Source organism: Ammospiza nelsoni, chromosome 30 (genome assembly GCF_027579445.1).
Source record: "Ammospiza nelsoni isolate bAmmNel1 chromosome 30, bAmmNel1.pri, whole genome shotgun sequence".
Lineage (NCBI taxonomy): Eukaryota > Metazoa > Chordata > Aves > Passeriformes > Passerellidae > Ammospiza > Ammospiza nelsoni.
In genome coordinates this window covers 1,286,043-1,313,976 of record NC_080662.1, presented here as the reverse complement: position 1 = coordinate 1,313,976, position 27,934 = coordinate 1,286,043, and the positions used below count along the sequence as shown (strand labels likewise).

Below are 27,934 nucleotides of genomic sequence, written 5' to 3'. Positions count from 1 at the left end.
CCGGATGACCAAGGGTGGGGTCAGCAGATTTTGGGGTGACCGAGGGTGGGGTCAGCAGGATGAGGCCTCCACGGGTTTCAGGATGACCAAGGGTGGGATCAGCAGGGTGGTGGCCCTGCAGATTTGGGGATGACCAAGGCTGGGATCAGCAGCAGCTGAGGATGACACAGGATGTGCTGGCAGGGGTTTGGCAACCCGGGAGTCCCGGGGGGGGGACAGGGAGGGACACGGGGGGGCCCTGCTGGTCCCAGGGAGATCTCGGGGGTCCGGGGGGTTCAATGCGGGTGATCACGAGGGGGGGAACCCGCAGGGTGTCGGGGATGGGACCCGCAGGGTGTCCAGGGAGGGGTCCCAAGGGTGGGTCCCGCAAGGTCCCGGTGGTCCCGGGGGTGGGTCCGAGGGGTCCGGGGGTGCTCCCAGGGGTGGTCCCGAGGGTGAATCCAGGGGGGTCCCGGGGATGGGTCCCGCATGGTGTCAGGAGGTCCCGAGGGTGAGTCCCGGTGGTGCCGGGGGTGGGTCCCACAGAGTCCCGGGGGGGTCCCCGGGGTGGGTCCGGAGGGGTCCCGGGGTGGGTCCCGGTGGTCTCGGGGGTGTGTCCCATACGGGGTCCCGGGAGCGGGTCCCGCAGGGTGTCCGAGGAGGGGTCCGGGTGGTCCCGGGAATGGGTTCCGGTAGTCCCGGGTGGGTCCAGGGGGGTCCCGATGGGTGCCGGGGATGGGTCCCGCACGGTGTCGGGTGGTCCCGGGGGTGTGTCCCGGTGGTCCCGGGGGTGTGTCCCGGTGGTCCCGGGGGTGGGTCCCGCACAGTCCTGGGGGTGGGATCCACAGCCTCCCGGTGGTCCCGGGGGTGTGTCCCGGTGGTCCCGGGGGTGTGTCCCGGTGGTCCCGGGGATGGGTCTGGCAGGGTCCCGGCGGTCCCGGGGCTGTGTCCCGGTGGTCCCGGGGGTGTGTCCCGCACAGTCCCGGGGATGGGTCCGGCAGGGTCCCGGCGGTCCCGGGGCTGTGTCCCGGTGGTCCCGGGGGTGTGTCCCGCACAGTACCGGGGATGGGTCCGGCAGGGTCCCGGCGGTCCCGGGGGTGGATCCCAGCGGTCCCGGGGGTGTGTCCCGCCCGGTGCCCGGGGCGGTCCGGCCGTGCCGCTGCCCGCGCTGTCCCCGCCCCGGCCCGGCCGGTGCCGCCCATTTCCGCCGGGCGGAGCCGCCCCTCGGCCCCGCAGCGGCCCCGCCGCCAGCGCCCGCCCGGCCCGGCCCGGCCCCGGCCCCGCTCGCTCCGGTGCAGCCCCGCCATGGCGGGCGGCCCGGCCGCGCTCGCCCTCGGTACGTGCGGGGCTCAGCCCGGCCCGGCCCGGCTCGGTTCGGTTCGGCCCGGGGGGCTCCGCGCCCCCAGCCCGGCCGGACCCCGGAGCGGGGCGGGCTCGGGGGGCTCCGCGGGTGGGTTCTGGGGGTCGCGGGAACGCGGTAAAAACCCTATAAAGATCCTATAAAATTCCTATAAAAACCCCATAAAATTCCCCCGCGCGGGCGCTCCCGAAGTTCGTTCCCTGTGGGAAAGGCGCCTCCGCCGCGACGCGTGAGTACGGCCGCGGTCAGACGCTTAATTAGAGCGGCTAATTAGGGCTGGGGGCTAATTAGAGTGGCGAGGGGGGTGCGAGGGAAGGGGGGGTGGGAAGCGGGGGCGCTCCGGGCTGGAGCCGAGCCGAGCCGAGCCGGGACGGGACGGGACGGGACGGGAGCGGGGATGCTCCCGCGGGAAGGACGGACGGACAGACGGACGGATCCCGGTGCGGGCGGCTGGAGCTCGGCTGGCTTTGTCCCGCTGTGTCCGGCGGTGGCACCGAGCCGCAGCTCCGGTATCCCGGTGGGAAAGCGGCTGCGCTTGGCCCCGCTCCAGCGCCCGGTGCTGCCACCGGTCCGAGCGTCCCCCGGTGGCTCCGGCGCCGTGTCCCGCTCCCGTTCCTCATCCAAGGCTCCCTCGGTGGCTCCGGCGCCGTGTCCCGCTCCCGTTCCTCATCCAAGGCTCCTCCGGTGGCTCCGAGCGTCCCCCGGTGGTTCCAGCCCCGTGTCCCTCCTGCCGGGGCTCATCCCGAGCTCCTGTGTCCCGTTCTCTCCCGTTCTCTCCCGTTCTCTCCCGTGGCTCCGGGTCTCTCCGGTGCCGCTGCTCGCCCTCGGGGGGCTCCGAGCGCTCTCCGGCCGTTCCCGGTGGGATCGGAACCCTCGGGGAAGGGAACGGGAGCGCTCCGGGTCCTTGCAGCGGGGATTGGGACCGGGACGGGAATCTCGGGAGAAGCGAGCCGGGAATTGCCGGGGATTACCGGGATGGAGCTGCTGGAATCGCGGTGGGAAAGTTTGGGAGCCTTTCCGAGGGAGAGATTCCCGGAGATCCCAAAGAACGGGGTGGGATGGGCTGGAACAGGGGTGGGGATGGGGCAGCTCCAGCGGGGACCGGGGGTGTCCGGGGGTGTCCCGGGGGTGTCCGAGTGTCCGGGGGTGTCCGAGTGTCCGGGGGTGTCCGGGGGTGTCCGAGTGTCCGGGGGTGTCCGGTGTCCCCGGGCTGGGCCTGGGCATGGAGAATTTGCCAAGTTTTTGGGGAAGTTTCTGTGGGATCGGGGGTGAGGGCTGGGCCAGCCACCTGCCCACGGAGAGCAGCTGGGGAGGGGAACGGAGGAGCTGGAATGCCAAGGGATGGATGCCCACCTGGAATTCCAATGCCAAGGGATGGATGCCCACCTGGAATTCCAATGCCGAGGGATGGATGCCCACCTGGAATTCCGATGCCAAGGGATGGATGCCCTTTTTTAATGCCCGGGGGATGGACATCCAGAGGGATGGATGCCCACTCAGAACCCCAATGCCAAAATGCCAAGGGATGGATGCCCCCCAAATGCCCAGGGCATGGACGCCCTTGGGGATGGATGTCCACTGACCCCACCGGAATGCCAAGGGCAGACGGATGCCCACTCAGGACTGGAATGCCCTCAGGGATGGACTCCCACTGATCCCAATAGAATGCCAAGGGGATGGATGCCCATCCAGAACCAGAATGCCCAGGAGATGAATACCCACTCAGAAATGGAGTGCCCAGGGGATGGATGCCCACTGATCCCTTCAGGATGCCCACAGGGATGGATGCCCACTCAGAACCAGAATGCCCAGGGATGGATGCCCCCCAAATGCCCAGGAGATGGACGCCCTTGGGGATGGATGCCCACTGATCCCACTGGAATGCCAAGGGGATGGATGCCCATTCGGAACCAGAATGCCAAGGCATAGATGCCCACCCAGAACTGGAATGCCAAGGGATGGACACCCACAGGGATGGATGCCCACTGATCCTACTGGAATGCCCAGGGCATGGATGCCCACAGGGATGGATGCCCACTTAGGACCAGAATGCCCAGAAGATGAACACCCACTCAGAACTGGGGTGCCCAGGGGATGGATGCCCCCTCATCCCACCCTGATGGCAGGGGGATGGATGCCCATCCAGAACTGGAATGCCAAGGGATAGATATCCATGGGGATGGATGCCCACTGATCCCACTGGAATGCCAAGGGGGACGGATGCCCACCCAGAACTGGAATGCCAGGGGGATGAACACCCACTCAGAACCTGGATGCCCACTCAGAAATGGAGTGCCCAGGGGATGGATGCCCACTGATCCCATCAGGATGCCCACAGGGATGGATGCCCACTCAGGACCTGGATGCCCACTGGGATGGATGCCCACTCAGGACCTGGATGCCCAGGAGATGAACACCCACTCAGAACCTGGATGCCCACCCAGAACGGGAATGCCAAGGGATGGATGCCCACTCATTCCACTGGAATGCCAAGGAATGGATGCCCAGCCAGAACTGGAATGCCCAGGGAATGGATGCCCACAGGGATGGACGCCCACTGATCCCACTGGAGTGCCAAGGGATGGATGCCCACCCAGAACTGGGATGCCAGGAGGAATGGATGCCCACAGGGATGGATGCCCACTGATCCCATCAGGATGCCCACAGGGAATTCCTGTGTTTTCCTTCAAAATCCTGGAGGTTTTTCCTTAAAAGTCTCCAAGCGATCGCTCGAGGGGGTCGTTCCTGCCACAGGGAATTCCTGCATTTCCCTTAAAAACCTTGAGGATTTTCCCCTTAAAAATTTCCTAAAAATTCCCGCGGTTCCCTTCAAAATCTCGGGGTGGTTTTGCCGACCCTAAATCCCCCTTTGGGGGTTTTTTTGTGGGGTTTTTTTGGGGTCAGGGCGTGGCTGACCCCATTGTCCCTCCCCAGGTGTCCTGCTGGCCGCGTGCCACGCGCTGGACAACAGCACGGCCGGCCGGAGCGGTGAGTGCCCAGCGGGAATTTGGGGGCATTTGGGGGAATTTTGGGGTTTTTTGGTGTCCCACCCTTCCTCTTTATGGGGTTACGGGGCTCTGGGTGGGATACTGGGGCTGAGCTCTGAGGGGAAAACCAGGAATGGTTTCCTGCTCCCAAAAAAGGGGTTCTGGCCCCAAAAGCAGAGTTTCTGGTCCCAAAAACAAAGAGGTTGTGGCCCCCAAAAAAGAGGGTTTCTGACCCCAAACACCAAGGGGTTCTGGCCCCAAAAGGAAAGGGTTTGGCCCCAAAAGAAAGGGTTTCCCTACAAGGAAAGGGGGAGCTTTCAGCACCACCAAAAAAGGATTTCCAGCCCCACAAAAAAGGGTTCCTGTTCCCCAAAAGGAAAAGGTTTCCAGCCCCCCAAAAAAAGGATTTCTGGCCCCAAAAGGAAAGGTTTTGGCCCCGAAAGAAAGGGTTTCCCTCCAAGGAAAGGGTTTCCAGAAGAATCCCTAAAAACCCCCTCAGACCTGGGGACATGGGGACACCCCAGGGTGGCTTTTCCAGCTCTGGGGACACAGGGACACCCCAGGGTGGCCCTTCCCAGCATTGGGGACACCCCAGGGTGGCTCTTCCAGCTCTGGGGACACAGGAACGCCCCAGGGTGGCCCTTCCCAATGTTGGGGACACGGGGACATCCCAATCTCAGCCACCCCAAACTTCCCCAGCACTGGGGACTCAGGGACACCCCAAGGTGGCCCTTCCCAGCATTGGGGACACCCCAAAGTGGCTCTTCCAACTCTGGGGACACAGGGACATCCCAGGGTGGCTTCTCCCAATGTCTGGGACATGGAGACACGCCAAGGTGGCTTTTCCCAGTATTGGGGACACCCCAATCCCAGCCACCCCAATCCTCCTCAGCACTGGGGACACAGGGACACCCCAAAGAGCCCCTTCCAAGGTCTGGTGACACTGGGACACCCCAAGGTGGCTCTTCCAGCTGTGGGGACATGGGGACATCCCAGGGTGGCTTTTCCCAGTGTTGGTGACACTGTGACACCCCAAGTGGCTTTTCCCAGCTTTTGGGGACATTGGGACATCCCAATCCCAGCCACCCCAAACCTCCTCAGCACTGGGGACACAGGGACACCCCAAGGTGGCTTTTCCCATCTTTGGGGACACGAGGACACCCCAAGGTGGCTCTTCCAGAACTGGGGACACTGGAACATCCCAAGGTGGCTTTTACCAATGTTTGGGACATGGTGACACCCCAAGGTGGCCCTTCCCAGCTTTGGGGACACGGGGACACCCCAAGGTGGCTTTTCCAGCTCTGGGGACACAGGAACACCCCAAGGTGGCCGTTCCCAGCTTTGGGGACATGGTGACACCCCAAGGTGGCCCTTCCCAGTGTTGGGGACACGGGGACACCCCAAGGTGGCACTTCCCAGCTTTGGGGACATCCCATGGTGGCTTTTCCCAGCCCTGGGGACACAGGAACACCCCAAGGTGGCCGTTCCCAGCTTTGGGGACACGGGGACACCCCAAGGTGGCCGTTCCCAGCTTTGGGGACACGGGGACACCCCAAGGTGGCTTTTCCAGCTCTGGGGACACAGGAACACCCCAAGGTGGCCGTTCCCAGCTTTGGGGACATGGTGACACCCCAAGGTGGCCGTTCCCAGCTTTGGGGACACGGGGACACCCCAATCCCATCCCACATCCCAGGCTTTGATCCAGCCCCTCCTTGGGGCTGCCATGAATCCTCCCGGGGCCGGGGCTGGGTCGGGAGCGCCCAAACGATCCCAGCAGGAAATTCCCTCGGGATAATTCACACCAGGGGGTTTGATGGGGTTTAATGGGAACCAGGAGCGGGCTCGGGCTTCCTCCTCCTCCTCCTCCTCCTCCTCCTCCTGAGCTCTTTAGGAAATTCCTCAGGGATTATTGAGGCTGCACCCGGCTGGGATCTTTGGGGTGGATGCACAGAGATCCCAAAGCAAACCCTAAAGCAGCTCTGCTCAACTTTGGGGTGGGGGAAATCTCCTTTTGGGGTGGGAAAATCTCCTTTTGGGGTGGGAAAATCTCCTTTTGGGGCTGGGAAATATTTTGGGGTGGGAAATCTCCCTTTTGGGATGGAAAATCTCCTTTTGGGATGGGTAAAATCTCCTTTTGGGATGGAAGATCTTTTGGGGTGGGAAATCTCCTTTTAGGATGGGAAAAACTCATTTTGGGGTGGGAAAATCTCCTTTTGGGGTGGGAAATCTCCTGTGGAGTGGGAAATCTTTTGGGTGAAAAAAACTCATTTTGGGGTGGGAAATCTCCTTTTGGGATGGGGAAAAACTCATTTTGGGATGGAAAATCTTTTGGGGTGGAAAAATCTCCTTTTGGGATGGGTAAAATCTCCTTTTGGGATGGAAGATCTTTTGGGGTGGGAAATCTCATTTTAGGACGGGAAAAACTCATTTTGGGGTGGGAAAATCTCCTTTTGGGGTGAAAAAAACTCATTTTGGGGTGGGAAATCTCCTTTTAGGACGGGACACCTCCTTTTGGGATGGGGAATCTTTTGGAATGGGAAATGTCCTTTTGGGGTGGGAGGGAGCCCAGCCCGGTGTCCCTCTTGTCACCCCAAGGCTGCTACCACCCCTTTCCTCTAACGCCAACCCTTCCCGGGGGCTGCTCCCCCATTTTTTTGGGATTCTCCCCAAAATCCCCATTTTTCTCCTCGTTTTCCCCCCAGTCCCGGTGGCGGCGGCGGTGAGGTCGCACTTCAACGAGTGCCCGGACTCGCACCGGCAGTTCTGCTTCCACGGCACGTGCCGCTTCCTGGTGCAGGAGGAGAAACCCGCCTGCGTGTGAGTGCCTAAATCCCCTAACCAGAAACTGTGGGGGCAGTAGAGCCTGTGTGTGTGTGAGTGCCTAAATCCCCTAACCATGAAAACTGTGGGGTCAGGAGAAACCTGCGTGTGTGTGAGTGCCTAAATCCCCTAAACCTGAAAGTGTAGGGTCAGGAGAGCCTGTGTGTGAGTGCCTAAATCCCCTAACCAGAAACTGTGGGGGCAGGAGAAACCTGCGTGTGTGTGAGTGCCTAAATCCCCTAACTCCAAACTGTGAGAGAAACCCGCCTGCGTGTGAGTGCCTAAATCCCCGAACCATGAACTGTGGGGGCAGGAGAGCCTGTGTGTGTGTGAGTGCCTAAATCCCCTAACCAGAAACTGTGGGGTCAGGAGAAACCTGCGTGTGTGTGAGTGCCTAAATCCCCTAAGCCCGAAATTATGGGGGCAAGAGAAACCTGTGTGTGAGTGCCTAAATCCCCTAACCAGAAACTGTGGGGGAAACCTGCTTGTGTGTGAGTGCCTAAATCCTCTAACCTCAAAACTGTGGGGTCACATCCCTCAAAACTATGGGATCAGGAGGAGAAACCTGCCTGCGTGTGAGTGCCTAAATCCCCTAACCATGAAAACTGTGGGGTCAGGAGAAACCTGCGTGTGTGTGAGTGCCTAAATCCCCTAACCAGAAACTGTGGGGGAAACCTGCTTGTGTGTGAGTGCCTAAATCCTCTAACCATTACATTGTGTGGTCAGGAGAGCCTGTGTGTGAGTGCCTAAATCCCCTAACCTCAAAACTGTGGGGTCATATCCCTCAAAACTATGGGATCAGGAGGAGAAACCTGCGTGTGTGTGAGTGCCTAAATCCCCTAACCAGAAACTGTGGGGTCAGGAGAAACCCGAGCGTGTGTGAGTGCCTAAATCCCCTAAACCTGAAAGTGTAGGGTCAGGAGAACCTGTGTGTGAGTGCCTAAATCCCTGAGAAACCCCAAAACTGTGGGGTCACATCCCTCAAAACTATGGGATCAGGAGGAGAAACCCGCCTGCGTGTGAGTGCCTAAATCCCCTAACCATAAACTGTGGGGTCATTGTGCTGAGGAAACCCCAAAACTGTGGGGTCAGGAGAACCTGCGTGTGAGTGCCTAAACCCCCTAACCCCAGAACTGTGGGGGCAGGAGAAACCTGAGAAATCCCTGAGAAACCCCAGAACTGTGGGAGAAACCCGCCTGCGTGTGAGTGCCTAAATCCCCTGACCCTAAAACTCTGGGTTTGGGGTCTCAGTGATCCCAAAATTCCAGGGTCAGTGTCCTGGCGATCCCAAAACTCCAGGCTGACCTGCCCTGTGTCCCTGTGTGTCCCCAGGTGTCACTCGGGGTACGTGGGGACACCCTGACCTGCCCTGTGTCCCCAGGTGTCACTCGGGGTACGTGGGGACACCCTGACCTGCCCTGTGTCCCCAGGTGTCACTCGGGGTACGTGGGGACGCGCTGTGAGCACGCTGACCTGCTGGCCGTGGTGGCAGCCACCCAGAAGAAGCAGACCATCACTGCCCTGCTCGTGGTGGCCGTGGTGGCCTCGGCCCTGCTCGTCACCGTCTGCGTCCTGGTCCAGTGAGTGCCACCGGGGCTTCCTGGGGACAGCCCGGGACAGGGGACCTGTCCCCATCCCCATGCCCTGTGTCCTTGTCCCATCCCTGTGTCCCCATCCCTGTCCCCATTCCCTATCCCTGACCCTATCCCTGTCCCCAACCCCATCTCCAACCCAGTCCCTGTCCCCATCTCCGTCCCCCACCCCCATTCCCTGTCCCACCTCTGTCCCCATTCCCCATCCCTGTCCCCATGTCCCCTGTCCCCATTCCCATTTCCAGTGTCCCCATTCCCTGTCCCCTTCCCTGTCCCCATCCCCATCTCTGTGTCCCCATGTCCCTGTCCCCATTCCCCATGTCCCTGTGTCCCCATGTCCCTGTGTCCCTATTCCCCGTCCCCATTCCCATTCCCATTCCCTGTGTCCCCGTTCCCCATGTCCCTGTGTCCTGTCCTTGTCCCCATTCCCCATGTCCCTGTGTCCCCATCCCTGTCCCCATTCTGTGTCTCCATTCCCCGTCCCCATTCCCATTCCCTGTGTCCCCATCCATGTCCCCATTCCCCATGTCCCTGTGTCCTGTCCTTGTCCCCGTCCCCATTCCCTGTGTCCCCATGTCCCTGTCGCTGTCCCCATGTCTCCATGTCTGTGTCATTGTCCCCATTCCCCATGTCCCTGTCTCTGACCCCGTCACTGTCCCATTGCTGTCCCCGTTGCTGTCCCCAGCTGCTGCTACCTGCAGAAGTGCTGGCCCTGTCCCTGTCCCCATGTCTGTCCCCATGTCCCATTGCTGTCCCTATTGCTGTCCCCATTGCTGTCCCCAGCTGCTGCCGCCTGCAGAAGCGCTGGCCCTGTCCCCATGTCCCTGTCCCCATGTCCCTGTTGCTGTCCCCATGTCCCATCGCTGTCCCATCGCTGTCCCATCGCTGTCCCATCGCTGTCCCATTGCTGTCCCCAGCTGCTGCCGCCTGCAGAAGCGCTGGCTCTGTCCCCATGTCCCTGTCCCCATGTCCCTGTTGCTGTCCCCATGTCCCATCGCTGTCCCGTTGCTGTCCCCAGCTGCTGTCGCCTGCGGAAGCGCTGTCCCTGTCCCTGTCCCTGTCCCTGTCCCGGTTGGTGCCGCGAGCCCGGAGCCGGCCCCGAGAAACCGGGGGGGCTGCTCAAGGGGGGAGCGTCCTGCTGCCACAGCGAGACAGGTGAGGGACACCTGGGGACATCCACGGGACACCACAGGATGCCTGGGACACATGGGGACACATGGGGACACATGGGGGTGACAGGAGAAACCGGGGGGGCTGCTCAAGGGGGAGCGTCCTGCTGCCACAGCGAGACAGGTGAGGGACACCTGGGGACACCTGGGACAGGGAAAGGGACACCTGAGACACAGGGGACACTTGGGACAGGTGAGGGGACATCTATGGGACACCAGGGGACACGAGGGAAACCTGGGAACATCCATGGGACACGTGGGACGGGTGAGGGACACCTGGGGACACCTGGGGCAGGTGAGGGGAGACCTGGGGACACAGGGGATGGGTGAGGGACATGTGGGGACACCGGGGACACCTAGGACACCTGGGACAGGGAAGGGGACACCTGGGACACAGGGGACACCTGGGACAGGTGAGGGGAGACCTGGGGACACAGGGGATGGGTGAGGGAACACCTGGGACAGGTGAGGGATATGTGGGGACACAGAGGACACCTAGGACACCTGGGACAGGGGAGGGGACACCTGGGACACAGGGGACACTTGGGACAGGTAAGGGGACATAGGGGACAGGTGAGGGGACACCTGGGGACATCCATGGGACACCTAGGGACACCTGGGACAGGGGAGGGGACACCTGGGACAGGTGGAGGACACCAGGAACACTTAGGGTCACTTGGGACAGGGGAGGGGACACCTGGGGACATCCATGGGACACCTAGGGACACCTGGGACAGGTGGGGGACACCTGGGGACACAGGTGACACCCTGATGTGTAACCGCTGCCATTCCACCCCCACAGGTGTGTGACAGACCCGGGACCACCTGGGGACACCTGGGGACGCCCCAGGACCGTCCCCTCCCCGCCTCGGATCCTTTTTGGGGCGTTTTCCCCTTTTCCCACCGTTTCCCCGGGGTCTCCCTCGACTCTCGGGTCGTTTTCCCGGGACTTCTCAAACCCAAATATTTGGGATTTTAACCCAAACCCCCGCCAGGATGGGGATTTATTTTTCTACAGAAAAGAAAAAAAAACACCCAAGCCCGGCTCATTTTTGGGGACAAATCCCAGCTTTTTATTAATAATAAATGAATTTAAATCCCAGGAAACCTCCTCGGGCTGGAGGCACAGCCTTAACTCCCCCTTAGTAACCAACCCAGAGCTTTTCCCTCTGTTTTGGGGTTGTTTTTGGGGTTTTTTGGGTTTTTTTTAAGTCATGGTTACTCTCATGTCTTCTGTATATGTTGCACTGAAAGTTAATATTTAATGTTTTAATTTATTTCGCCTGGTTTAAATTAATTTTGATTCCTATAAAGATGTTCTTGTCATCGCCTGGTCTTTGGGTTTGTTTTTTTTTTTCCATCCTAAAAACCTGACTTAGAGTTATTTAAGATTTAGATGTAAATTATTTAGTTATTTAGATGTAAAAACAATTTTTTTTACAGAAAATTCGTGGCTTGGGGTTTTTTTGGTGGGGGGATATTTGGGAAGGAGATGCTGAATCCCACAGCTGGGAGTGGGGGGATATTCCCAGGGGTCGCTGAGCCCCAAATTCCAAAATTTTCATCCCAAATTTTGAAGCCCAATGCCCCAATATCGAACTCAGACCCATTTTCCCATAATTTTATCCCAAATTTTGAAGAACAGTTTTAGGATCAGCCCCAAATTCCCAAATTTTCATCCCAAATTTTCAAGCCCTGATGCCCCAGTTTTGGCCCCATTCTGGGGCAGATTTGGGGCAATTCCCATCAGTTTGGGGCTGGTCCCGGAGGTTTTGGGACAATTCCTGGCAGTTTTAGGGGGATTCTCTGCAGTTTGGGGTCACTTTGGGGGTGATTCGCAGCAATTTTGGGACAATTCCCTGCAGTTTTGGGGGGGGATTCTCCGCGGTTTTGGGGCGGGTTTGGGACGATTCTCAGCAGGTTTGGGGCGATCCCCGCTAGTTTTGGGGCTGTTTGGGACAATTTCCCTCAGGTTTGGGGCGATTCGGGGCTTTTCGGTTGCCCAGCGGGTTTGGGGGTGATTCAGGGCGCTTTTGGGGCGGTTCCCGTTGATTTTGGGGCGGTTCCGGACGGATTTGGGGCGATCCCCCTCACGTTTGGGGCGGGTTTTGGGGCGATTCCCCTCAGATTTGGGGCGGTTCCCGTTGATTTTGGGGCTGTTCCCCTCAGGTTTGGGGCGGGTTTTGGGGCGATTCCCGTTGGTTTTGGGGCGGTTGCCCTCAGGTTTAGGGCGGATCGGGGCGGGTTTGGGGCGGGTCTAGCGCAGGGCCGGGCGCAGGCCGCGGTTCGGGGCGAGTTCTAAAGCGGATTTAGGGCTGGTTTAGGGCTGGTTTAGGGCGGATCGGGGCGGGTTTGAGGGCAGGTTTAGGGCGGGCCCATGGTGGAGGCGGTGCAGGGCCGGGTTTAGGGCGGATCGGGGCGGGCTTAGGGCGGGTTTAAGGTTTAGAGCGGGCCCATGGCGGAGGCGGCGCAGGGCCGGGTGCAGGCCGCGGTGGAGAGCGCGGTGCAGGGGCTGGAGCGGGAGCAGATCCGCGGCATGCAGGTACCGGGCACACTCGGGGACACGCGGGGACACGGGGGGGACAGGCAGGGAGGGGTCCAGGGCACCCACACACACACACGTGGGTGCCCGAGCAGCGCCGGGACCGGCCCCCATACACACCCTGAGACTCCCCCCCCAATTCACTGTGACCCCCGCATACACCCTCTGTGCCCCCCAAGTGCATCTCCTGTGTCCCCCAACACACCCTGTGGCCCCTAAACACACCCTGTGCCCCCCACACACCCTGTGCCTTCCACACCCTGTACCCCCCCCCAGTACATGTCCTGTACCCCTCACACATTCCCTGTGCCCCCCAACACACCCTGTGTCCTGCAAGTGCATCCCCGGTGCCCCCAAACACACCCTGTGCCCCCTAAACACCCCCTGTGCACCCCCAGTTCATCCCCTTGTGCCCTGTAAATGCACCCTGTGCCCCCCACAGTTCATCTCCTATACCCCTCACACATCCCCTGTGCCCCCCAACACACCCCCTGCCCCCTAAATACATTCTGTGGCCCCCAGTACATCTCCTGTACCCCTCATACATTCCCTGTGTCCCCAAGACACTCTGTGCCCTCCACGCCCTGTGCCCCCTAAATGAACCCTGTACCCCCCAAGCTCATCTCCTGTGCCCCCCAACAGACCCTGTTAACCCCGTGTCCCCCGTGTCCCCAGGGTACCCCGTGTCCCCTGGTGTCCCCCGTTAACCCCTGTCCCCAGGGTGCCCTGTGTCCCGTGTCCCCAGAGTACCCCATGTCCCCTGTTGCTCCTCATTACCCCGTGTCCCCAGGGTACCCCCCGTTAACCCCTTGTCCCCCTGTGTCCCCAGGGCGCCATGTTCCGCTGCAGCGCGCGGTGCTGTGAGGACGCCGCAGCGTCCATGCAGGAGGTGCAGCGCTGCATCGAGCGCTGCCACGCGCCCCTGGCCCGCGCCCAGGCCATCGTCACCGCCGAGCTTGAGCACTTCCAGGTGAGGAGGGGGCACCAGGACCCTGGGGACAGCACCGGGACCCCACTGAGACCCCTGGGGACAGCACCAGGATAGCACTGAGATAGCACTGGGAGCCCTGGGGACAGCACTGGGAGCCCTGGGGTAGCGCTGGTACCCCTGGGACAGCACTGGGAGCCCTGGGATAGCACTGGGACCCCTGGGACAGCAATGGGAGCCCTGGGCAGGACATGAGCCCCCAATCCCTGCACCCCCAAATGCATTCCCTGTGCCCCCCTACACCCAGTCCATCCCCTGACCTCCCTGTCCTGTGCTGACCCCCCAGTCCCCCCAGTGACCGTGCCATCCCCAGGACCGGCTGAGCTGCTGCCCCCCCAGTCCCCTCAGTGTCCCCAGTGTCCCCAGTGACCGTGCCATCCCCAGGACCGGCTGAGCCGCTGCTCGCTGCAGTGCTCGGACCAGGCCAAGGACGCCCTGGACTCGGGGGGCTCGGAGCCGCGCGTGCGGGGCCAGCTGGACGCCTGCCTGGCCACCTGCGGGGAGCAGCACCTGCGCCTCGTGCCCGCCATGGCCAAGAAGATGCGGGACGGGCTGGCCAGCATCCAGCAGTGACAGCGGGGACACCCCCGGGACACCCCGGGGACACCCCCGCAGCAGCACGCACTCATTAAAGGCCAAGGTGGCACCTCCCAACAACCGCGGGTGCTGCTGGGGGTGATGGGGGAGAATAGGAGGTCCTGGGGGTGATGGGGGGAACTGGCGGGGCACTGGGGGTGATGGGGGAGAACAATGGGGGCTGGGGGTGATGGGGGCGACTGGGGTGATGGGGGAGAATAGGGGGAACTGGGGGGCACTGGAGTGGGCGATAGAGGGTGATGGAGGACACTGGGGAAACTGGGGCTGATTGGGTGGGTGCTGAGGGGACACTGCAGGTATGGGGAGGTATTGGGGGGTGATGCTTGGGAACAGTGGCACACACACACACACACACACACACACACACGTGTGACCCTGTGCACACACACTCTCACCCAGGTGTGCACACCTGCACACGCGCACACCGCGTGCCCGTTCGCGCCGCACGCCGTGGGGGCCATGCCGCCGTACCTCCCCGTGTAGCCGCGCACTCCCCTCACCGCACCCTGCTTCGCTCCATTCCCGCCCCGCTGCCTTCCCCTGGCTGCGCCGCTACTCGGGTGAGTGCGGTAGCGCCGCGGGGGCCGCCATTGGCTGCCCGGCAGGGACGGGCCGGGCGCTGCGGGCGCCATGAGCAAAGCGCACCCGCCCGAACTGAAAAAGTGCGTCCGGAGGGGCCGGGGCCGCGCCGGGGAGCGAGGGGAGCCGGGCACGGTGTGGGGGGAAGCGGGCACCGGGCACCGGAACGGCGCGGTCCGCCGCTGGCCGGTGTCCCGGCGTGCATCGCCGCTGGCCGGTGCTCCGCTGCAATGGCGGCGGGAGGGGGCGGTTCGTGAGGGGATAATGGCGGGGGGCTCCTGCCCCGTCCCCACCAGCCGGTGCTCACCTGCTGCCTTCTCGTTGCAGGTTCATGGACAAGAAGCTGTCGTGTGAATTCTGGAACTGATCCCACCCCGATCCTCTGCCCGCGACCCCAGCCCGCTCCCCTCACGGTGCCCGGGGACCCTCACGGTCATCGAGGAGTCCGTGGAGATGGCGGCGGGCAACAGAACAACACCGGCAGGGTGCTGAGGGCACTGGGAACGGGGTGCTGAGGGCACTGGGAGCACTGGTGGAGCCGTGTGTGCGCAATGAGGGGGAAGTTTGGTAAAGCACAGGAATGGGAATTCAGAGCTTTGGGTGCTTCTCAGCTCCCTCCTTCCAGGTGATCCGAGGGAACAGCATCATCACGCTGGCAGCTTTGGAACGAGTATAAAACCCCTGGAAAAACCTCAAATTCCCCAGCACCAGTTCCATTCCGTTGTCCATGACTCTGCTCCTGAGTGTACAATTATTTTGGTTTTGTTATTAAATCAGTTTTGTAATGGTTGACCTAACTCAAGCCTTTCTCGCACCAGTTTTTGGTAGCTGGGTGTTAATTCCACTCCCAACACTGGGAAAACTCAAGGAAAACTTTAATTTATTGATGTGAATGTTAAATTTGTGCTATTTTAGGTGGTTTTCTCCTTCAAAACATGGACATTGTTAAATTCTTTATTAGCTTCATACCTGAACACAGTGATGGATATTGGTGGTTCTTCCTCTTTCCCACCCATTTTGGCAGCTCCCACCACCCCATTCCCCCCAGTTTCCACCCTGAGGAAAAATTAATTGGCAGGAAAAGTTGGGGCAGAGGGATGGACAGCCAGGGAGTTGATATTCCCAGCTGGAGGGCACTTTTGGGGTCAATATGGCATTTTTCATGAATTCCCTAATCTCAGACAAGGATAAATCAAGGTCTTTGAGGAGTTTGTGTGAGAAAATGTCCCGGCTTAGTTGGGAACGCTTCACTGCTCCTGTTCCCTCCTGAGCTGGCCAAAGAGGTGGCACCAGGGGAGGTCAAGATGAGATATTGGGAGGAATTTTGTCATGGAAGGAAGGCTTGTCCAGCCTAGGCTGTGGCAGAGTCATCAACCCTTGGAAGTGTCCAAACAACGCGTGGACGCGGCACTTGAGGAGATCGTTAATGGTGAACGTGGTTGGGTTGATGGTTGGACTTGAAGGTCCTAACAACTTCGAGACTCTTGATGGTTGTGAAGGTTTTGATGTTTTTGAGGGTCTTGAAGATCCTAATGGCCTTGAAAGTTTTGATCATTCTTGGAGATCTTGAAGATCTTGGTGATCCTGAAGGTCTAGAAGGTTTTGATGTTCTTGATGGTTTTGAAGGTCTTGAAACTCATCCGACCTTAAGGATCCCATGATCCTATGAAACACCTCCTAGGAGGGGTGAAGCACTGAGTTCATTAGTGTTAATTATGGCATCTTGATGGTCTTGAAGGTCTTGATGTTCTTGGAGGTCATGATGTTCTTGAAGACCTTCCAATCCTAAGGATCCCATGATCCTATGAAACACCTCCTTGGAGGGGCAAACTATAGAGTTGATTAGTGTTAATTACAGCATCTTGAAGGTCTTGATGTTCGTGAAGATGTTGAAGGTCATGATGTTCTTGAAGACCCTCCAATCCTAAGGAAACCACGATCCTACGGAACACCTCCTAGGAGGGGCGCAGCACAGAGTTCGTTAGCGTTAATTAAGCCCCGGGGGCGTGTCAGAGCTCCGTTTTGAGCCTCTCGTGCAGGTCCTCCTGGTCGACGCTGGCGCCGTGGCCGTGCCAGCGGTGGAAGGCGAGCAGGGCGGCGTTGCGGGCGGCGATGGCGCTCATCTCCATGGCGCTGGCGGCGCGCTCCAGCCCGTTCAGGTAGTAGAGCCGCTCGTGCAGCACGATGGGGGGAAACCTCTCGGGAGCGCTGTACTGGGGATACGCCAGCCACGGCTTCACCTTCACCGAGTCGTAGGAGGAGAAGAGCAAATTGAGCTGCTCCTTGCTGAGCTCCTCGTTGGAAAACACCTTCCAGACGGCCGAGGGCAGTGGCAGCGTCTCGCCCGTGCCCGTGTCACCCACGGGGGGCTCCAGGTTCACGCTGTTGAAGAACAGTTTGGGATTGTCCGTAGTGAAAACAGCTCCAAGATGAAAATCCTGGGGGTCCTGGTAGCCAAAGAAGGAGGTGTTCAAGCGCCCGTGCACCAGGGTGGTGAAGATCTGCTGGAAGGGATTGGGGAATTCCGGGATGGGAGGGTCGAAGTTGCGGAAGGTGATGTTGGCCATCTTGCAGCCGAGTGGCGCCGCGATGACCACGATGTCGTAGGTGTCCCCTGTGAGCCCCGAGGACGTGTTGTAGGTGACCTCATAGAGCTTCACCGTGTCCCCTGTGGAGAGCAGCTCGGTTATCCTGACCCTGCTGGGAGGGAATCCCAACTGTCCCTGGCATCCCAACATTTGGGTTCATCAATTTGTGCAGCTGGGTTTGGAGCCCTGTTTTCATGGAAGGTTTTGGATTGGAAGGGATCCTAAAGCCCATCCAGTTCCATGGTAGAGACACATTCCTCTATCCCAGCTTGCTCTAAGCCCACCCAGTCTGACCTTGGACACTTCTGGGGATGCAGGGACAGCCACAGCTCCTCTGGGAATCCCATGCCAGCACCCCAGGGAGGAATGTTCATTTTGAAACCCTCCATGGGGCCAAGATTGCTCTCCAGTGTCACCATCCCCTCCCCACTGAAGGGAACTCCAGCCCCACTCACCACCACGCTGGTGTCTGGTTTTTGGCTCTATGGACACGACTGTTCCCGGGATAACCTCGGCCTTGGAGGAGTAGATGAGGCCGGAGCACACGAGTTTGTTCCCCCCTTTCACAGACCAAAGGCCTGACTCCAGCCAGGCTGAAAGGAGAGCACCTGCAAGGAAATCACCTCTGTCAGAGCAGGGAAACACTGGAAAAACAAACTGCAAAACTGGGGGCATTAAATGTCCCTTTGGGACACAGAGCTGGGAGCCAGAGAGCAGGAACCCAACAGCCAGGATGGGAGGCTCCTCCACACACTCACCAACAAAGCCATTGACGGTGACCCCTTGGCCATAAGCAAACCTCATGATGGGACACACCACGTGGTTGATGAATTTCTGGGAGAAGCCTGCTTTCTGCATGGCCTCGTCGATGCTCTGGTTCAGCAGCCGTGCGAAGTCGTCGCCGCCCAGGGCGTGCAGCAGGCGCTCGTTGCTGCTGAAGGCGTAGTCGTGCATCTGGTACCGGTAGATCCTGTCAGTGCCCACAGGGATTGTCCTGTCAGTGAGCTCTGGCCCTGGCACCCGCGGGGAGCTCACGGGGTGGCTCTGGGGGACCGCAGGACAAGGAGGCTCAAGAGGGCAGGTTCAGGTTCCAGATTGGGGACTTTTATGAGGATGGAGCGGCTGCACCACCCCTGGAAGTGCCCAAGGACGGAGCTTGGAGCCACCAGGGACAGAGCAAGGTGTCCCATGGCATGAGGTGTCCCTAATGTCCCTTTCCCAATTTTTCCCCTTCAGGACCCCAGCCCACCTCATGAACTTGTCCAGGATGTCCTCCACCCACATGGACATGCGCAGGGGGTTGAGCCCATAGTGCCACAGCAGCTTGGGGCGGTTGATGAAGGACCAGCTGCTCTCCTCAAACACAAATTCCTCCCCGTTATAAACACCTGAGGGGCCGCCCGGGAGTGTGTTGGCTGAAAGGCCTTTGGGAAAATGACAGAAAAAGGTAATTTAGGCAAAGGCAGAGCTATTCCACCTGAGTTACAACTTCCTCAGATAACCTGGCTTCGTGCTGATAAGAATGAGTGATTGAAAATTGGAGTGCCAAAGTGTGGAAAGGGGAATTAGTCAGGGAGTGATTGGAGGTGGTTTTTGGACCTTTATGATGCCATAAGGAGGTCACATATGGACAGAGGTGAAACCATTCCCACTGGGATGTGGGTTTCCTTTTCCTGGAGTGGGGCATGGGGGAGGTGATGGGCTATTTGGGAAGGAAAGTGTCCTGTGAGTGGGGGATATTGGACAAAGGTGATTACTAGGGAAGTAAATGGGGGAATATTGGCAAAAGAACAGGAACTATTGGGGAAGGATATTGGGGACTACTGGAGGTGGATAAGGAGCTACCAAGCCTTGTTCTTTTGAGGGATGTCCCCCAGCAGAGTGGGACCCAGAGCACAGGGGGATCATTTTCGGATCAAGGCACAATTTTGGGACTGGGAAACACCAAGGTGGGGTGTCCATGCTCACCCAGCTCCTGGACAAAATGCTTCATGTGCAGGTTGAGGGGGTGGATCACGGACCCCCCTGCCTCGTAGCTGGCCCCCTCCACGTCCAGCGTGTCCAGCCGGCCGCCCAGCGCTGCCTTCTCCAGCACGTGCAGCTGCACGCTGCGGCCGAACTTCTGCCGCAGGAAATACGCGGCGGCCGAGCCGCCGATCCCGCCGCCCACCACGGCTGCGAGAAGGGGGCACGGTCACCTTCACAGCCCCATGAACCCCCCCCTCACACACCCCCCTCACAGGCCCCTCATGGGCTCCCCACCCCAATCCCCTCACAGGAACCCCTCACAGACCCCTCAAGGACCCACCACCCTTATTCCATCAAGGGAGCCCCCTTACAGATCCCTCACGGACCCCTGCATGACAGATCCCCTCTGGGGAATTCTCTCACACACCCGTCATGGCCTCGCCACCCCAATCCCCTCGAAGGAGCCCCCTCCATATCCCCTGGCCCTTGAAGGTCCCCTCACAGGCTCCCCTTGACCTTCAAGGACCTTGAGGGGTCCCCCATTGCACCTTCCTCACAGATCCCCTCAAAGGATCCTCTGCTCACCTTTCCCTGACCCCCACAGATCCCTCACTGTTCCCCCCACTTTAGATCCCTCATGGGACACCCCCCATACTCCCTGACCCACATAGGTCCCCTCAGGGGCCTCCCATGACAGATCCCTTCAATGTCCCTCAAGGAATTTTCCTTTATCCTCACGGATCCCCTGAAAGGATCCCAGGGGCACCCCCTGCTCCTCCCAGATCCCCTCATCCCTTCAAGGGACACCCCCTCACCGCGCCTGTGACAGATCTGACAGATCTCCTTAAGAGATCTCCCCTGAGCTTTCCCCTCACAGATCCCTGCCCCAGTTCCCCGTCCCTGACAGCCGCCCTCCGTCACACAACCGCCTCCCCTGATCCCGCGGCCATGGCCCGCTCTATCCCCGTTCGCACCGATCTTGGAGGGCCCATGGCGGAGGCTGAGGGCGGGTGGGCAGAGCGCGGCGAGCAGCAGCAGCGGCAACACACGGCCGAGGCCCGGCATGGCGGCGGGGAGGGCAGAGGGCGATGGGCGGACCGGGAGCGGGTTCGATTCCAGGGGGCGCACGGACCTTTTGTGTCCCTCTGAATTGTTATCCAGAATTACGAAATGCGTCCTTTTATCCTGAATTCCAAAGTCCTTTCTTTTACTTCATCTACTTTTAATTAATTCAGTTTAAGTCCATTGCTTTAATTTTCCCGGTCCCCCGGCCCCTCCGGCCGCCCGCCCGCCGCCATCTTGCGAGGAGCCGGCGTCCCTCGGGCTGCCCAGGGCTCACGCGGCAGCACCGGCGGACGGCAACAGCCGAAGAGGGCGGCGCCGCCGCCATGGAGGATGAAATGCCCAAGACCCTGCGCACATGTGAACATTTCACACACACACGTGTGCACATGTGGACACACATGAACAAAGGCAGACTCACACACAACATGCGCGCACACGCGCCGCACGCCGTGGGGGCCATGCCGCCGTACCTCCCCGTGTAGCCGCGCACTCCCCTCACCGCCCCCTGCTTCCCCCCCTTTGCGCCCCGCTGCCTTCCCCTGGTTGCGCCGCTACTCGGGTGAGTGCGGTAGCGCCCCGAGCCTCGCCATTGGCTGGCGCGGAGAGACGCACGGCGCGGTGACGTCAGAGCGCGGCAGCGCGGCAGAGACGGGCCGGGGGCTGCGGGCGCCATGAGCAAAGCGCACCCGCCCGAGCTGAAAAAGTGCGTCCGGAGGGGCCGGGGCTGCACCGGGGGGCGAGGGGAGCCGGGCACGGTGTGGGGGAAGCGGGCACCGGAACGGCGCGTTCCGCCGCTGGCCGGTGCTCCGCTGCAATGGCGGCGGGAGGGGGCGGTTCGTGAGGGGATAATGGCGGGGGGCTCCTGCCCCGTCCCCACCAGCCGGTGCTCACCCGCTGCCTTCTCGTTGCAGGTTCATGGACAAGAAGCTGTCGTGTGAGTTCTGGAACCGATCCCACCCCGATCCTCTGCCCGCGACCCCAGCCCGCTCCCCTCACGGTGCCCGGGGATCCCCGCCCGCCCCCCAGCAGGGCCCGGTTTTGGGGACCCCCGCCCACCCCTCACAGAGCCCAGGGAGGGGGTCCCGGCTGCTGGGGCTGGCACTCGGGTCTGCCCCCTGCAACATCCCTGATGGATTTCAAACCTTGCAGCTCATTAATTAAAATTCTAATTCGCTCATTAAGCCGTAATTCATTAACTTAACTATAAAATGAGTTGAAAATTCATTCTTTTCCCCTTATCTCATTATGGGTTGTGCTCAGTCCTTCCTTCCCATTCACCCCCTGCGGGTCCCGCTCATTCCAAGCTGCAGATTTGGGGGCAAACAGTCCCGTTTTGGGAACTCTCCCATTTTGGGAACCGTCCCCCTTTAACCCCTGCGTTCCCGCAGTGAAGCTGAACGGCGGCCGGCACGTGCAGGGCATCCTGCGGGGCTTCGACCCCTTCATGAACCTGGTGATCGACGAGTGCGTGGAGATGGCGGCGGGCGGGCAGCAGAACAACATCGGCATGGTGGTGAGGGCACTGGGAGCACTGGGAGCGGGGTGCTGAGGACACTGGGAGCACTGGGAGTACTGGGATTGGGGTGCTGAGGGCACTGGGAGTACTGGGAATACTGGGATTGGGGTGCTGAGAGCACTGGGAGCACTGGGAGCGGGGTGCTGAGGACACTGGGAGCACTGGGATGGGGGTGCTGAGGGCACTGGGAGTACTGGGAGTACTGGGATTGGGGTGCTGAGGGCACTGGGAGCACTGGGATGGGGGTGCTGAGGGCACTGGGAGTACTGGGAGCACTGGGATTGGGGTGCTGAGGGCACTGGGAGCACTGGGATGGGGGTGCTGAGGACACTGGGAGTACTGGGATTGGGGTGCTGAGGACACTGGGAGTACTGGGAGCACTGGGATGGGGGTGCTGAGAGCACTGGGAGCACTGGGATTGGGGTGCTGAGGACACTGGGAGTGGGGTGCTGAAGGCACTGGGAGCACTGGGATTGGGGTGCTGAAGGCACTGAGAGTACTGGGTGTACTGGGATGGGGGTGCTGAGTGCACTGGGAGTACTGGGATTGGGGTGCTGAGGACACTGGGAGTACTGGGTGTACTGGGAGTGAGGTGCTAAAGGCACTGGGAGCACTGGTGGAGCTGTGTGTGAAATGAGCAGGAGGTTTGGTGAGGAACAGGAATGGGAAGTCCATCTGGTTTCATCCTTGTGGGGAAATTGCAGCCAAATTTTCAGGGATTTTTGGGGAAACAAACTGAAACAAGCTGTTACTTTCAATCAGAGGTAACAGCTCTCACCTTCCCCGTTGCAGGTGATCCGAGGGAACAGCATCATCATGCTGGAAGCTTTGGAACGAGTATAAACCCCTGGAAAACCCCAAATCCCCACCCACCGGTTCCGTTCCCTCGTCCACAATGCCACCCAGGAGTGAACAATTATTTTGGTTTTGTTATTAAATCAGTTTTGTAATGGTTGACCTAACTCAAGCCTTTCTCATGTCAATTTTTGGCAGCTGGGTGTTAATTCTGCTCCCAACCCTGGGAAAACTCATGGAAAACCTTTTCATTTATGGGAGTAGGTGTTAAATTTGTGCTATTTTTGGTGGTTTTCTCTTTCAAAACATGGACACTTAACAATTCTTTATTAACTCCTTCATACCTGAACACAGTGATGGATATTGGTGTTTTTTCCTCTTTCCCACCCACTTTGGCAGCTCCCAGCAGCTCATCTTCTCCCTGAGGAATTTTTCTTTGGCAGGAAAAATTGTCCCGGCTTACTTGGGAAGGCTTCACTGCTCCTGTTCCCTCCTGAGCTGGCCACACAGCCTCCAGGTGGCACTGGGGGACATCAAGATGAGATACTGGGAGGAATTTTGTCATGGAAGGAAGAGTTGTCCAGCCTAGGCTGTGGCAGAGTCAGAATCCCTGAAAGTTTCCAAAACACATGGACGTGGCACTTGAGAAAACCATTAGCGGTGAACACAGTTGGGTTGATGGTTGGACTTGAGGGTCTTGAGGATCTAGAAGGTCTTGAAGGTTTTGATGATCCTGAAGGTCTTGATCTTCTTGAAACTCATCCAACCTTAAGGATCCCCTGATCCTATGAAACTCCTCCTTGGAGGAGCAAAGTATGGAGTTCATTAGAGTTTATTACAGCATCTTGAAGGTCTTGACGTTTTTGAAGATCTTGATGGTCTTGAAGATCTTCCAGTCTTAAGGATCCCTTGATCCTATGAAACACCTCCTTGGAGGGGCAAAGTTCATTAGAGTTAATTATGGCATCTTGAGGGTCATTATGATCTAAGACCCTCCAATCCTAAGGATCCCACGATCCTACGGAACACCTCCTAGGAGGGGCGCAGCACAGAGTTCGTTAGCGTTAATTAAGCCCCGGGGGCGTGTCAGAGCTCCGTTTTGAGCCTCTCGTGCAGGTCCTCCTGGTCGACGCTGGCGCCGTGGCCGTGCCAGCGGTGGAAGGCGAGCAGGGCGGCGTTGCGGGCGGCGATGGCGCTCATCTCCATGGCGCTGGCGGCGCGCTCCAGCCCGTTCAGGTAGTAGAGCCGCTCGTGCAGCACGATGGGGGGAAACCTCTCGGGAGCGCTGTACTGGGGATACGCCAGCCACGGCTTCACCTTCACCGAGTCGTAGGAGGAGAAGAGCAAATTGAGCTGCTCCTTGCTGAGCTCCTCGTTGGAAAACACCTTCCAGACGGCCGAGGGCAGCGGCAGCGTCTCGCCCGTGCCCGTGTCACCCACGGGGGACACCACACCCAGGCTGTTGATGAACAGTTTGGGGTTGTCCGTGGTGAAAATGGCCCCAAAGGGAAAGGCCTGGGGGTCCTGGTAGCCAAAGAAGGAGGTGTTCAAGCGCCCGTGCACCAGGGTGGTGACGGTCTGGTGGTAGGGATTGGGGAATTCCGGGATGGGAGGGTCGAAGTTGCGGAAGGTGATGTTGGCCATCTTGCGGCCGAGCGGCGCCGCGATGACCACGATGTCGTAGGTGTCCCCTGTGAGCCCCGAGGACGTGTTGTAGGTGACCTCGTAGAGCTTCACCACATCCCCTGTGGAGAGCAGCTCGGTTATCCTGACCCTGCTGGGAGGAATCCCAACTGTCCCTGGCATCCCAACATTTGGGTTCATCAATTTGTGCAGCTGGGTTTGGAGCCCTGTTTTCATGGAATGGGTTGGACTGGAAGGGATCCTGAAGCCCATCCAGTTCCATGGCAGGGACACATTCCACTGTTCCAGGCTGCTCCAAGCTCCATCCAATCTGGCCTTGGACACTTCCAGGCAACAGCTCTGGGAATCCTATCCCAGCCCCTCCCCAGCCTCCCAGGCAGGAATTTTCACTTAGACACTCAGAAGGCGCCGAGTTCTCCAGTGTCACCATCCCCTCCCCACTGAAGGGAACTCCAGCCCCACTCACCACCACGCTGGTGTCTGGTTTTTGGCTCTATGGACACGACTGTTCCCGGGATAACCTCGGCCTTGGAGGAGTAGATGAGGCCGGAGCACACGAGTTTGTTCCCCCCTTTCACAGACCAAAGGCCCGACTGCACCCCGGCCAGAGACACAGCACCTGCAAGGAAACCACCTCTGTCAGCAGGGAAACACTGGAAAAACAAACTGCAAAACTGGGGGCATTAAATGTCCCTTTGGGACACAGAGCTGGGAGCCCAGGGAGCAGGAACCCAACAGCCAGGATGGGTGGTGTAGCTTTTGGCACTCCTCACATGGGGCACCAATTGTTGGTGGACCCAGATGATTTTCCCCATTGCTGCTGGACTTGAACAACTGACAGCCAAGATAGTGGCTAGCATCAGCCTTTTATTACACTTCAATAAAACTTCCAAACCTTTCCCCATTGACAGTGGGCTGAAATGACTGATGCTGAAGATTTTCCCCATTGCTGCTGGACTTGAACAACTGACAGCCAAGATAGTGGCCAGCACCAGCCCTTTATTATCCTTTACAGTAAACTTCCATTTTTTTTTCTGTAAATGGGCAGCACCACGCAACACTGACTCCTCTCTTCCCCTTCTCTCTTCCTCCTTCCTCTTCCTCACCGCTGCCCAACCCACTCTTTTATACCACACATCCTCACTGGGCAGGCTGGTGACCTGTCCAGGGCAAGGCTGCTTCCATTCTTTGGTAATTAGTACAGCTGCCAGCTCATCAAGGACAAGGCTGCCCACAGAACCATCTCTGTTCTCTTCCAATCCATTCTCCACACCCAGGATGGGAGGCTCCCTCAAACACTCACCTACAAAGCCAGGGATGGCGACCCCTTGGCCGTAATTGACCCTCATGGCAGGACACACCACGTGGTTGATGAATTTCTGGGAGAAGCCTGCTTTCTGCATGGCCTCGTCGATGCTCTGGTTCAGCAGCCGCGCGAAGTCGTCGCCGCCCAGGGCGTGCAGCAGGCGCTCGTTGCTGCTGAAGGCGTAGTCGTGCATCTGGTACCGGTAGATCCTGTCGGTGCCCACAGGGATTGTCCTGTCAGTGAGCTCTGGCCCTGGCACCCGCGGGGAGCTCACGGGGTGGCTCTGGGGGACCGCAGGACAAGGAGGCTCAAGAGGGCAGGTTCAGGTTCCAGATTGGGGACTTTTATGAGGATGGAGCGGCTGCACCACCCCTGGAAGTGCCCAAGGACGGAGCTTGGAGCCACCAGGGACAGAGCAAGGTGTCCCATGGCATGAGGTGTCCCTAATGTCCCTTTCCCAATTTTTCCCCTTCAGGACCCCAGCCCACCTCATGAACTTGTCCAGGATGTCCTCCACCCACATGGACATGCGCAGGGGGTTGAGCCCATAGTGCCACAGCAGCTTGAGGAGGTTGATGAAGGACCAGCTGCTCTCCTCAAACACAAATTCCTCCCCATTGTAAATGCCTGCAAGGCTGCCCTGGGGTGAGGCGACCGAGAGGCCTTTGGGAAAAGGACAGAAAAAGGTAATTCTGGGAAAGGCAGAGCTATTCTACCTCACTTATAACTGCCTAGAGATAAGCTGGCTACATGCTGATATGGGTGAGTGACTGGAGTGCCAAAGTGTGGAAAGGGGAATTAGCCCTTGATCACAGGCCAGGGAGTGATTGGAGGTGATTTTGGGGCCTTTATGATGCCATAAGGAGGTCACATATGGACAGAGGTGAAACCATTCCCACTGGGATGTGTGTTTCCTTTGCCTGGAGTGGGGCTGGGGTACCACAAGGGGCATGGGGGAAATCATGGTGGGCTATTTGGGAAGGAAAGTGTCCTGTGAGTGAGAGATGTTGGACAAAGGTGATTAATAGGGAAGTATATGGGGGGATATTGGCAAAAGAACAGGAACTATTGGGGAAGGATATGGGGGACTACTGGGGGTGGATAAGGGGCTTCCAAGGGGATGTCCCCCAGCAGAGTGGGACCCAGAGCACCCAGGGGGATCATTTTCGGATCAAGGCACAATTTTGGGACTGGGAAACACCAAGGTGGGGTGTCCATGCTCACCCAGCTCCTGGACAAAATGCTTCATGTGCAGGTTGAGGGGGTGGATCACGGACCCCCCTGCCTCGTAGCTGGCCCCCTCCACGTCCAGCGTGTCCAGCCGGCCGCCCAGCGCTGCCTTCTCCAGCACGTGCAGCTGCACGCTGCGGCCGAACTTCTGCCGCAGGAAATACGCGGCGGCCGAGCCGCCGATCCCGCCGCCCACCACGGCTGCGAGAAGGGGGCACGGTCACCTTCACAGCCCCATGAACCCCCCCCTCACACACCCCCCTCACAGGCCCCTGCATGAGAGATCCCCTCAAGGGAGCCCCTTCACAGATCCCTCATGGCCTCCTCACCCCAATCCCCTCAAAGGAACCCATCTCATATCCCCTGCCCCTCAAAGATCCCCTCACAGGCCCCCGCTGACCTTCATGGGGTCCCCCCTTGCACCTTCCTCGCAGCCCCCTCCCAACCTCCCTGACCCGACACAGATCCCTCATGGATTCCCCCACTTCAGATCCCTCACGGAACATGTCCCCCATACTCCCTGACCCACATAGGTGCCCTCATGTCCTCTCATTACAGATCTTCTCAAAGTCCCATAAAGTCTCACTCCTTCCTCACAGATCCCCTCAAAGGGTCCCACTGGTACCCTGCGCCCTCACAGATCCCCTCACAGTTTTCCCCTCCAAATGCCTTCAAGGGATCCCCCTCACAGCGCCTCTGACAGATCCCCTTAAGAGCTCCCCCTGAGCTTTCCCCTCACAGATCCCTCCCAAATTTCCGGTCCCTCACACAACCGCCTCCCCTCAGCCCGCTGTGTCCCCGTTCGCACCGATCTTGGAGGGCCCATGGCGGAGGCTGAGGGCGAGCGGGCAGAGAGCGCCGAGCAGGAGCGTCAGGAGGCGGCCGAGGCCCGGCATGGCGGCGGGGAAGGGCAGAGGGCGATGGGCGGGCCGGGAGCGCAGCTCTGGCCGGCTGCGGACAGCGGGATCATCAAGGACACGGAGAGTCGTCGCTTCTCAACCGCGCCGCTGGTGTAGTGGTATCATGCAAGATTCCCATTCTTGCGACCCGGGTTCGATTCCCGGGCGGCGCACAGATCTTTTACGTTTCATTTACTTATTTTAATCTGAATTTCAAAGTACAGTCTTTTACTGCCTTTACTTTTAATTATGTTCATTTAACTCCTTTATTTTCATTTTCCCGCCCTTGCAGAAGGTGCCCCTTTCTCGG

General features: G+C 59.4%; 5 protein-coding genes and 1 non-coding gene across 7 annotated transcripts; 4 read left to right on the top strand and 2 right to left on the bottom strand.

The window, feature by feature from the left end:
* Window positions 1-1,229: 1,229 nt before the first annotated feature.
* On the top strand, window positions 1,230-11,193 carry TGFA (transforming growth factor alpha). Its single transcript, XM_059490904.1, has 6 exons — window positions 1,230-1,315; window positions 4,274-4,327; window positions 7,029-7,143; window positions 8,577-8,726; window positions 9,757-9,893; window positions 10,710-11,193. Exons 1-6 carry the CDS (start codon window positions 1,285-1,287, stop codon window positions 10,715-10,717), a joined length of 495 nt encoding a protein of 164 aa, XP_059346887.1. The 5' UTR covers window positions 1,230-1,284; the 3' UTR covers window positions 10,718-11,193.
* Window positions 11,194-12,344: 1,151 nt separating this feature from the next.
* Window positions 12,345-15,410, top strand: FAM136A (family with sequence similarity 136 member A). 2 transcript variants are annotated; one of them, XM_059490810.1, is made up of 4 exons: window positions 12,345-12,449; window positions 13,279-13,419; window positions 13,822-14,077; window positions 14,941-15,410. In XM_059490810.1, the coding sequence occupies exons 1-3, from the start codon at window positions 12,363-12,365 to the stop codon at window positions 14,008-14,010; spliced, it is 417 nt and encodes a 138-aa protein (XP_059346793.1). In that variant the 5' UTR covers window positions 12,345-12,362; the 3' UTR covers window positions 14,011-14,077; window positions 14,941-15,410. The 2 variants fall into 2 exon arrangements, 1 of the variants encoding a protein (XP_059346793.1); XR_009420203.1 differs by lacking the exons at window positions 12,345-12,449; window positions 13,279-13,419; window positions 13,822-14,077 and adding an exon at window positions 14,612-14,696.
* A 66-nt stretch (window positions 15,411-15,476) lies between these two features.
* LOC132085362 (prenylcysteine oxidase 1-like) lies at window positions 15,477-20,441 on the bottom strand. The gene is made up of 6 exons (XM_059490809.1): window positions 20,144-20,441; window positions 19,170-19,376; window positions 18,451-18,625; window positions 17,960-18,171; window positions 17,657-17,809; window positions 15,477-17,281 (listed from the first exon to the last, which is right to left on the bottom strand). The coding sequence occupies exons 1-6, from the start codon at window positions 20,232-20,234 to the stop codon at window positions 16,623-16,625; spliced, it is 1,497 nt and encodes a 498-aa protein (XP_059346792.1). The 5' UTR covers window positions 20,235-20,441; the 3' UTR covers window positions 15,477-16,622.
* Window positions 20,442-20,843: 402 nt separating this feature from the next.
* On the top strand, window positions 20,844-22,712 carry SNRPG (small nuclear ribonucleoprotein polypeptide G). The gene is made up of 4 exons (XM_059490935.1): window positions 20,844-20,937; window positions 21,146-21,168; window positions 21,623-21,747; window positions 22,543-22,712. The coding sequence occupies exons 1-4, from the start codon at window positions 20,906-20,908 to the stop codon at window positions 22,591-22,593; spliced, it is 231 nt and encodes a 76-aa protein (XP_059346918.1). The 5' UTR covers window positions 20,844-20,905; the 3' UTR covers window positions 22,594-22,712.
* A 105-nt stretch (window positions 22,713-22,817) lies between these two features.
* Window positions 22,818-27,621, bottom strand: PCYOX1 (prenylcysteine oxidase 1). Its single transcript, XM_059490934.1, has 6 exons — window positions 27,534-27,621; window positions 26,720-26,926; window positions 25,984-26,158; window positions 25,493-25,704; window positions 24,656-24,808; window positions 22,818-24,290 (listed from the first exon to the last, which is right to left on the bottom strand). Exons 1-6 carry the CDS (start codon window positions 27,619-27,621, stop codon window positions 23,632-23,634), a joined length of 1,494 nt encoding a protein of 497 aa, XP_059346917.1. The 3' UTR covers window positions 22,818-23,631.
* A 105-nt stretch (window positions 27,622-27,726) lies between these two features.
* TRNAG-CCC (transfer RNA glycine (anticodon CCC)) lies at window positions 27,727-27,797 on the top strand. Its single transcript has one exon. It is a non-coding gene; the product is annotated as a tRNA-Gly (tRNA).
* The last annotated feature ends 137 nt before the right edge of the window (window positions 27,798-27,934 follow it).

What these genes read in the sequence shown, in the direction of transcription:
- FAM136A (XM_059490810.1), top strand. Translation starts at nt 12,363, where the DNA reads ATGGCGGAGGCGGCGCAGGGCCGGGTGCAGGCCGCGGTGGAGAGCGCG. An exon ending in AGCAGATCCGCGGCATGCAG is followed by an intron (nt 12,450 to 13,278) that starts GTACCGGGCACA and finishes CTGTGTCCCCAG; the next exon opens with GGCGCCATGTTCCGCTGCAG. An exon ending in CCGAGCTTGAGCACTTCCAG is followed by an intron (nt 13,420 to 13,821) that starts GTGAGGAGGGGG and finishes TGCCATCCCCAG; the next exon opens with GACCGGCTGAGCCGCTGCTC.
- PCYOX1 (XM_059490934.1), bottom strand. Translation starts at nt 27,621, where the DNA reads ATGCCGGGCCTCGGCCGCCTCCTGACGCTCCTGCTCGGCGCTCTCTGC. An exon ending in ATCCTGGACAAGTTCATGAG is followed by an intron (nt 25,705 to 25,983) that starts GTGGGCTGGGGT and finishes GGGCACCGACAG; the next exon opens with GATCTACCGGTACCAGATGC. An exon ending in CGCCATCCCTGGCTTTGTAG is followed by an intron (nt 24,809 to 25,492) that starts GTGAGTGTTTGA and finishes GTTTCCTTGCAG; the next exon opens with GTGCTGTGTCTCTGGCCGGG.
- TGFA (XM_059490904.1), top strand. Translation starts at nt 1,285, where the DNA reads ATGGCGGGCGGCCCGGCCGCGCTCGCCCTCG. An exon ending in CAGCACGGCCGGCCGGAGCG is followed by an intron (nt 4,328 to 7,028) that starts GTGAGTGCCCAG and finishes TTTTCCCCCCAG; the next exon opens with TCCCGGTGGCGGCGGCGGTG. An exon ending in GAGGAGAAACCCGCCTGCGT is followed by an intron (nt 7,144 to 8,576) that starts GTGAGTGCCTAA and finishes CTGTGTCCCCAG; the next exon opens with GTGTCACTCGGGGTACGTGG.
- LOC132085362 (XM_059490809.1), bottom strand. Translation starts at nt 20,234, where the DNA reads ATGCCGGGCCTCGGCCGTGTGTTGCCGCTGCTGCTGCTCGCCGCGCTC. An exon ending in CCATGGGCCCTCCAAGATCG is followed by an intron (nt 19,377 to 20,143) that starts GTGCGAACGGGG and finishes CCCTTCTCGCAG; the next exon opens with CCGTGGTGGGCGGCGGGATC. An exon ending in AACCAGACACCAGCGTGGTG is followed by an intron (nt 17,282 to 17,656) that starts GTGAGTGGGGCT and finishes TGCTCTCCACAG; the next exon opens with GGGACACGGTGAAGCTCTAT.
- SNRPG (XM_059490935.1), top strand. Translation starts at nt 20,906, where the DNA reads ATGAGCAAAGCGCACCCGCCCGAGCTGAAAAA. An exon ending in CATGGACAAGAAGCTGTCGT is followed by an intron (nt 21,169 to 21,622) that starts GTGAGTTCTGGA and finishes GCGTTCCCGCAG; the next exon opens with TGAAGCTGAACGGCGGCCGG. An exon ending in AGAACAACATCGGCATGGTG is followed by an intron (nt 21,748 to 22,542) that starts GTGAGGGCACTG and finishes TCCCCGTTGCAG; the next exon opens with GTGATCCGAGGGAACAGCAT.